The 9,580-nt window shown below is 38.7% G+C and overlaps 1 protein-coding gene across 1 annotated transcript in view; it reads right to left on the bottom strand.

The window, feature by feature from the left end:
- LOC106090222 (uncharacterized) overlaps positions 1 to 3,652 on the bottom strand; it is a 14,392-nt gene extending 10,740 nt beyond the window's left edge. The window contains exon 1 of the mRNA XM_059363564.1: positions 3,159 to 3,652. Within this exon, the coding sequence (XP_059219547.1) occupies positions 3,159 to 3,315 (157 nt within the window). The 5' untranslated portion in view covers positions 3,316 to 3,652. The remainder of the gene's footprint in view (positions 1 to 3,158) is intronic.
- Positions 3,653 to 9,580: the final 5,928 nt, after the last annotated feature.

Consider the following 9,580-nt stretch of genomic DNA (forward strand, 5'->3'; position numbering starts at 1 on the left):
TATATATATATATATATATATATATATGGGAGCTATATCCAAATCTGGACCGATTTCTATGAACTTCACAAATAATGTCGGGAGTCCTAAATTGTATTTAAACATTTTGTGATACATAAATATAAAATTTAGGAAATTCTGCAAAAAAACTCTAGGGATTTTTAAATCCATTCATTTGTTTTTAAGTTATAGCGGTTTGAACATTTTTCTGCTAAAAAGTTTGAATACGGGCAGGGTGGCAACACTGCATCACACTGACCTAAATTCATACACTTTCTTTTAGTTTTCACATGTTTTCAAATTAACCAGTAATGTCGATAGTGATAAAAAAAATCTTTCCTGCCAAATTTCGAATGGATCGATTAACATTCACCACATTATTTCAATATCAGTCCAAATCTGAACCGATGTTTTCCTATTTCAATAGGCTTTATCTCTTAAGCCTAGTACTGACTTCATTCACAGCCGAAATGCCTATTAAATTATTGCGAAATCCGACGGGCTTTTTTTCTTTGCCAGATCACAAACAAAAGTCAAACAACAAAATACAACACCAACAAAAGTATTGAAGCAAAGTTGATTCGGCCCATTTCGTAGGCATTTAATTACATTTGCGAAATTTATGCTGAAGCAGCGACATGTCGCTACTGTTGCGCTTGCTCGTAGAACTAACTCGGTTCCACTTGTGCGGAATGTGTTCGCATATCTTCGTCACCATTTTTTATAGTGCGTTTTGCGAAAAGTCGAAGTCAGTACTAGGTTTTAGCCAAAAAAAAATGCCTGTGCCAAATTTGAAGACAGCGAGCTGTACTAGGTTATTGTAGGGGTAAAATAGCAACCAAGTGAACGTCTTTAATCCTCCACGGTAGACCAGGGTAGTTCTGGCTCAATTCCAATTGGGCTGGGATTTTTTCCAACTTCATAGGCGTGTTTCGATTGTAACCAGGGACCACGTATCGCATGTGTCAAATGCATGACTCTCTGGTGGACATGAGGTCACCTCCTGAATTGAGTTCATACTATTTGGATGGGCAGGATAATAAGGGTACCACTAGCAAAGGGCTCAAATAGGAATATTGTGATTAAAGCTCAATCACCACAAGGACGGTTTTTGTACTCCTTTTTGAAGCTCTTGGATAATTGTGGTACTTTTTTGGGTCATTTGAAAAGGAAGGGGTTAAAGTTTGCTGGATACGAGGATGACGATTTAATCTTGATGTGTGGCCGTTCAGGGTGCATATAGTATGCTGCCAAGATTGGCCAACGGGTTTGACGTTAAAACCCGATAGATAAAGTTGGTGCTATTCTCCAATATGAGGTAACTTGGTGTGTTCAGGGAACCACCATTGCAATGTCAGGACTTTGACGTCGCGATGGACACATGACGGACTTACGCATGATTTGCGGGGATGAGGAGTTATAGACGGTTGAACACCTATTGTGGCACTGGCCTGAAATTGCAGTTGTAGATGCAGGACTATGGCAAAATGAACACATTTTTCCTGTCTAAATTAATTCCAGGCACATACTCCTTTCGCCACTCTTGACTACAATTGAGACTAGAAGTGGTAGGAGGGAACTTTTCCAGCCCGCCTGGCTTCCATTATTGTCATGCATGTTGGATCCTTATCTTCTACGTTCTAAATTTTGATGTTGTAGTAGTGTGTTGTACACTGAGACGGCAGCCCTTGCCGATGGAGAACTCCATCGGGTGAATCCGGTACGTACAACCGGCTGCCATGCCTGCCACTTCCATTATTGTCATGCATGTTGGATCCTTATCTTCTACGTTCTAAATTTTGTTGTTGTAGTAGTGTGTTGTACACTGAGACGGCAGCCCTTGCCGATGGAGAACTCCATCGGGTGAATCCGGTACGTACAACCGGCTGCCATGGGATTGTACTAAATTTTGTAAATTTAGTCTGTGTTCTTCACCACTTTTTGAATCTTTTTGAATCCATTATATAACCTAAGTTCAAGAACCATAACAGCAGCAAACACAAAAATCAATTTAGAGAATTTTTATTTTGAAGTTTATATTTTAATAAGGCGAATTCAAAAATGAATTGACATACCAAGTTTCATCAGCTGTGCTGATGCGACTACCTTATTAAATATACCTTGACATGTTGTTTATATTGATTTAGACGAGATCCCCTGAGGAAGTCACCGAAAAAAAGTGAAGAAACGTTGTGATCAAAAATCTATAATTATTTGTTTTATTAGCTCAAAAAATCAAAGATCAATAAGGTAAAAATGACCACATATAAAAATAAAAACGTTGCAAAATTTGTAAACCAAATACATTTCAACATTTTGTAATTCATTTATTCTTAATATGTATTGCCCCGGTAGCCGAGTTGGTAGCGTGCTCGGATTACCAGTGCAGGGGTCGTGGGTTCGATTCCCACCAGAAGCCTTGGTCTGTCACTACTGTGGTATCACAATGAAATTAAAATTGTCTAAGTGAGTCTGTAAAGGACTGCCACTCTTACCTAACCTAACCTAATATGTATTGCAAATTTGCCCATGAACATTCCCTTAAGGAACTGGGGCAAACTTCTCACATATCAATGAGTGAGAGCTATATTACTTCGGATTAATTCACGAAGGTCACGAAAAAGTTCATTAAGAAAACAGAAAATTCACCACACTTACATCTCACATTATGTACCATGCTCAGCTATTTAAAACATGAGGGCAGTGCAAATATTGATTGGTGAGTTTCATACTCAGAACGGCTTATTTGAAATGCAGAGGGCCTGTTATGTTCAACCGTACATTGTTTAACATGTGGTGTGGTGAACTACCACACTTCAGTATATATACAGAATTGCCTTAGTGGTGTAATTGATTTTGAGTTTTACAAGGGATAGAAAAGCCGAATCAACCCATTTACTTTGATAACCATCTATTGAAAGTTTTGACACAGTCTTTGTTAAGACTTGCGGTATATTTAATAAAAACATTGTAAATGTATAAAAGCAAGTATATTTAATTATGAAAATTTCATAAATTTCATAAAAATATTCAGGGATATATTCCACAATCTTAAATAAAGTTAACCTCGGTAAAAGATTCCAAATTTTCGCGGCAATTTTTTAAAAATGGTATTCCAGGTATACTTTTGAAATTTCCGGTTCTTTAAATTCACTCACCGCAATCTTGAAATGGCAGTGATCGGGCCATTAAAATTTTCTTTCTCACTTCCTCCGCATATCTAGCAATAGTTCCGCCGGCCACTTGATTGGGACCAGCAGTAATGGCTAATATCAGGAATGACAATAGAATTTTCAAATAATAAACAGCTTTCATGCTCGTCCACCGCTGTCGTAAGACTGTATGCGCACTGTGTTCAATGAGACCGTTTCGGAAGGGTTTTATTTTAAAATTTCTAGCAACCGAAGACACTGCTTTTTTTCTTTTTTTTTGGGCTGGCTTTATCAACTGTATTGATTTTGGTGATTGTATTAATAACCACTTGTGTGACAGTAGCTTGAATATTTTTTTTGATATATATATATTTTTTTATAATTTCATTTCTTTTTTTAAGAAAAATATTGCCGAAAGCACTTTAAAAATTTTTCTATAACTAAACAAATTTTTTTTGTTTTCTTTTTGCGATATCTAACATGAATGGTCGCGAGCCTACTGACTTACCAATCGTTATTGATATGGTCTAAAGAACCTTTTTCCATATCTATCTAGCTCTCCACGCGTTTGGTCGTCGTGAATTTTGCCAGATACGAGGAAACTACAATATATATATGGTGGTTAGAGGTGGTTGTTGGCTGTTCCAACAGCCACTAACACCATCAACGACGTCTTAATAATCTTCGACTGTGTAATCACTGCCCGCCATAGTAATTCATTGTGATTTACACTATATTTCGCTAGTCTCAAGTACCCCTTAAAATAGTTTCAAGTGGTGAGGCCCCCCAATCGACTATTGTTAGTCTATTACAATTGTTTTGTTTTTTCTGTTGGCTGATAAAGCAAAAAATACCCTTCATTGGAAAATGTATCTATTTTGGTATATAGAAAACACCCACATTCACACACACCCACACACGTTCATAATCAGTTAAGCATGGTTTCAAGTAGAAGCAAAATTTTGCAAAGAACTGCACGTATATGTATATCGATATGCGATATTCGTGCATTAGATCACTGCTTATAATATTAAAGGAAATGTACATTTTACACTAAGCAACAAAGTCCGAAAAAAATAAGGGTTGTGTTTTTATAGTGAAACCTATCAATATAACAATAATACAACAAAGACCTAAGGCTAAACAAGTAAAAGAGCGCTAAGTTCGGCCGGGCCGAACCTTGGGAACCCAACACCATAGATTCTCCTAAAAATTTAATACCAAATAAATTTAGTTGAAGGGCATAACTTTATTTTACATACCAAACTTCTGTCAAGCCAGTAAAAATTGAAGCTTCTAGGAACCCGAATAAGGATGATCGAGAGACCGGTTTACATGGGGCCACATCAGGTTATAGACTGATTTGGAAGTCGTAACAGAACGTCGCATGCAAATTTTCAGCCAAATCGGACAAAAATTGCGGCTTCCAGGGGCTCAAGAAGTCAAATCGGGAGATCGGTTTATATGGGACCTATATGAGGTTATAAACCGATTTGGACCGTACTTGGCACAGTTGTTGAAAGTCAAAACGAAACACTACATGCACAATTTCAGCCTCATCGGACAAAAATTGCGGCTTCCAGGGGGTTAAGACGGTAAATCGGGAGATCGGTTTATATGGGAGCTATATCTAAATCCAAACCGACATGGCTCATTTGTAATTCCCAATGACCTACATCAATATTAAGTATCTGTGCAAATTTTCAAGCGGCTAGCTTTACGTGTTCGACCGCTATCGTGATTACGACAGCCGGACGGACGGACATGGCTAGATCGACTCAGATCATCGAGCGGATTAAGAATATATATACTTTATGAGGTCTTAGACAAATATTTCAAGGTGTTACATACGGAATGACTAGATTAGTATACCCCCATCCTATGGTGGTGGATATAAAAAGTACGACAATAATTCCCTCCCACGCCCAGTATGCAGCATACCATGCGAAATTTTCGGCAGCAAACAAATGTTGGCAAAAAACTATGCATACGTTATTTTGTATGAATAAATCCATAACGTGGAACAACAAATTTTCGAGGCAATAGTTTTCTTGCAATTAAACAATATCCATTGCTTTCACTGTCATGCTGCAATACAAAGCACACCGAAAATTTAGCTTAGGATATCTCAATACATTTCTTATGGCAACGAAAATTTCGTATGAGGTGCATACCACTCTAAAATCATAAAATAATAATTTGTTTTTTTTGCCAACAATGAATTCGATATTTGCCGTGCATATCACGATTAATCGGTTCGAATGATATGGATAAACTGGATTGATATAAATTATATGTACATTTATATGTATGTGTGATATAAATTATATGTACATTTATGTATATGTGTGTAGAGCAATATGTTGTGTTATTCAAAACATGAGAGCAGTGGCAGTGCACCACTGCATAGTGGTGAGTTTCATACAGTGAGCGACTCTTTTGAATTGCAGAGTGTCCGTTATGTGCGAGGAACAACAATAACCGAACTTTGTTAAGACATAAGCAAGTGGTGAACTACCACACAGCTAAGTTTTAGGAGGGCTATAAAAGAAGAGTACAGGCATGACATAATTACCCGCTAATGTACCGTAAACAGCTGAGTACAATTTTGTTTTCCCGAAGTACACTATGTGTCAACGAGTGTGGTTGTGTGTGTGTGTATTATAGTTAAAAACCATTGCACCCACAAACAACGAAACATGGCGCGAACTATTGTAGTTACATACACAAAATCAGAGTTGCACTAATCACTGATTTTGACAGATAGTGTACTCAATATTTTGTTGTTGGGCAACTGCCACTACCTCTAAATGAATATATCTTGAGTACAAGTACTGAAGCTGAGGCAAAATAGAACGAGTATTCCCAATTAGCTTTTTATTGATTCAAATCACTAAAATCTGTTAAGGTAATCAAAATTACAGAAAACATTAACATTTGCTCGATATGTTCATATTTTACCTTGACTTTTGTTCTGAATTGATTGGTTTGCTTCCCTAAGGGAAATGGGACAGGTCCCAAACCTGTCACGGGATAGGTCCTCTGGTGATAGGGTCCGGTTTCAGTTCTCGTCACCTTACATGGAAAAAAACTATCACTTTTATAAGGGTTTGTCACTCGAGGTGACGAATTATGGGTCCTGGGACAGTTCGAAAAGGATGAGTATACTGTGCAAGTATTGTTAAGGGAGATAACATTAGTTTGCAAATATATTTAACGCATAAGCAATTTTTAACAATAATTAAGCGACTTTTTAAAAAATATTTAAAAATCAAAAGTTATGACAATTGGAACTTTTCATTTCTTGAAGGATATGACCTGTGATAGGTAGGTTAGGTTAGGTTTAAGTGGCAGACTCACTTAGACGTTTTTTGTTCATTGTGATACCACAGGAACAGATAAAGGAAGAAGCTTTTTAGTTTTGCGAATGTTCTCATCCGCTAAATCAGATAGGATGTGGAACTCCTTCTGACTGCTAGTGCGGGACACACACACAGAAGGTGTTCTATAGTCGTTTCTTCTTCGATATCCTCACATCTTCTGCAAAAGTCGTTGCTGGCTGACAGTGAACTCGTCATGACGGACACAATGACTGAGACGTCTGTTCTAACCAATTACAGCAAAATTGTAGACCTCTTCAAATCTAGATTAGGCCACATAGTTTTGAAATGCATAGTTTTTGGAATGTCCCCTCTTTGTGACCATCTATCATTCGTTGTACTTCGGAACTGATCCTGAAAACTTAGCTTACATGTCGCTTAAGTCATACCCACACATTACAATATCCCTGGAATTTGTAGCGTAGTTCCTAGTATCGCAAGCTCGTCCGCTTTACAATTACCTGTGTGACAGATAACTAATTCTCTAGTTTAGGACCGGTATATTCGGGGCAATTGACTAATCCGCCCCATGCCACTATGGACATACACCTAAGTTAGTAATCGGGTTATTGTACGCTCTAAATGCTAAAAAGGTAACATCGAAAAAGAAAATCTAAATAAGAAATTCAGTGCTACTTACAAAATCCTTCATTGTTTTCCATAACACTCTCCTAAGTTGGTTCATGTCGGGTGTTGTGTCCCCACCTAAGTACCGGTATTTGTTAGCCACGAAGGGCAATGACACAGGAAATGCTCAAACGTCTCATCATCTTCCCCCCATGCCCTACACATGCCATCACTTGCCAATCGATAAGTGAGCTCGTAGTCTTATGTATCCCGTTATGATACCGAAAGCTTTACTGATCTCCTTCTTTGTTCCTTTCAGTAATAGCCTGGTCTTCTCACGATCTGGATCTCCCCATAGAATTTTCGCCGGCCTACCGACCGTTTCGGTGGTTTACCTGCGCATTCGTTGCCCACGCCCTTAACTCGGACGGCGTCGATCCGAAAAGCTTCGGGCTAACTAAGTTTATTGATGAGAGTTCTCTCACCTTCAATGCCAAATCGTCTGCTTCCTCATTCCCAGTTACTCCGCTATGGCCCGGGGCCCAAACGATAAGGATCGTGCCATCCCTCCTTACATTATTGCCGTTATACTCGACGTGCTCGCGATAACACCGCACCACCTCATGCATTCTGTGATCGCCCCGAATTGGTAAAAAAAACGAATTGCAAGCTGCTCGAGTGTAATCTGCCGGTTTTTGGCCCATTTCCATACAATGGCTTGTTTCAGCTCGTCAATACTGGCAATGGCACTGGAAAAAATAGTCCATCGGATTTTTTGACATTCTTGATTTACACGTACTTTATGCCGCTTGATCTAGAGGTTCTCTCTTCTAGCGCTGAACCTCACGCTCCAGACCATGTAGATCTACCTTAAAGCTTCTGGGCGGTGGATATCTATCCACAAGATAACCTCCAGATCAAGCGGCATATCAAGCAGATCTAGACAACATCCATGCAGATACGACAGCAGACGCGGTAAATGACTACCAGGTGAATGTATTCCTTCGAGAACGACCGCATCCCATTGCACCTGAAGAAATTGACCTCCACCGGCAAACCAGAGTAGTTCTGACTCAATAACGTTCCGGCAGATGCAGCCACCACAACTCCTACACAGCAAGGATTGATGCCGACGTGCAAGATGTATGTCCCGATTGACCGCACGATACACGTCACCTGTTTAACTGTCCAGCCAGACCCACTCCTGGGTCTTGACACTCAACAGAATCAAGCAGACGAAAGATAGAACACAACAAACTGCTACAACAACAACAACAACACGTACTTTATGTGACGAAGCCGAGTCTTGTTTGTACGTCCATGGTCTACGATCGAGATGTTTGGGTGCCCAGTTTTCCCAATAATAAGTAGCATTAGTGGCTATCGCCGGATTCACCCGATGGAGTCCTTCATCGGCAAGAGTTGCCGCCTCAGTGTACATCACACTGCTACAGCAACAACAACAACAACTACCCATATCATCACTTGAGATGGAAAATTAATTCAGATGACCATTCGTAGGCTCAAATTCTTTTATGTGCTCTTGATCACGGATCATTTTCGGAATTTACTAATTGGGGAATTTTTATCGTCAGAAAACATGATGCTCGTTCGTGCAAGCGCAGTAACTCCTGCGCTCTTCTGAGTCTAACTTTTTTGCTTTGGTGTAAGATTGTGTGCTATTAAGAGCATTTTAAGGCTTTAATTTAAGCTCGTTTTTCAATATATCTTACATTTTATCACGGTATTTATTGCACATTCTTTTTGTTTGTGTTTCTCTTTCTCTCATTTTACCTGCACACGTACACACACGAGCGCAAATTTTATTTCATTTTACCTGCACACGTACACACAGGAGCGCAAGTTTCTATGGTTGTGTTGAGAACAGTGTAATTTCCGAAATGACATCTTGATGACGAGATGGCGGATTGCACCATATGATTTGTGGTTGTTGTAGAAATGAGACCGTGGTAGAATTCGAGCCTTCACTCGCCGAATCATTTCACGTGTTGTTGCGCGTTTTTTTAACCACCACCATGGCATTTGATAATACTAGCTGTATTATTTTGACGATTTAAAGGGATTGGTACTCTATTCGGCTTTTTACATGAACAACTGTCAAACTCCATATAAAAAAACGTATAAGCTAAAAACATGTGAAATATATATATATATATATATGCCTTTTTTACGCTAATGGCTTAAATATTGCACTTAAAAACAATTAATCCTGGTGTAATATAAATGTAAGATTGAGTTAATGCAACAAATTTTATGTAATTATGTTTAAAAAAAATATGACATATTGTTAAGTTAATGCGTTGCACAAACTTTTTGTTTACTTGAAGGTGTTTGAGTTCGCCAACAATAATAGGTTGTAATATCCTGCTAAACACAGGACGCACTCTATTACGCTTGAACTCTATGACGAATAATTTTCTTTTTCAATAAACTCAGAAGCATTTGGTTTTGGTGGTGGTT

The sequence above is a fragment of the Stomoxys calcitrans genome, chromosome 2 (genome assembly GCF_963082655.1).
Source record: "Stomoxys calcitrans chromosome 2, idStoCalc2.1, whole genome shotgun sequence".
Taxonomy (NCBI): Eukaryota; Metazoa; Arthropoda; class Insecta; order Diptera; family Muscidae; genus Stomoxys; species Stomoxys calcitrans.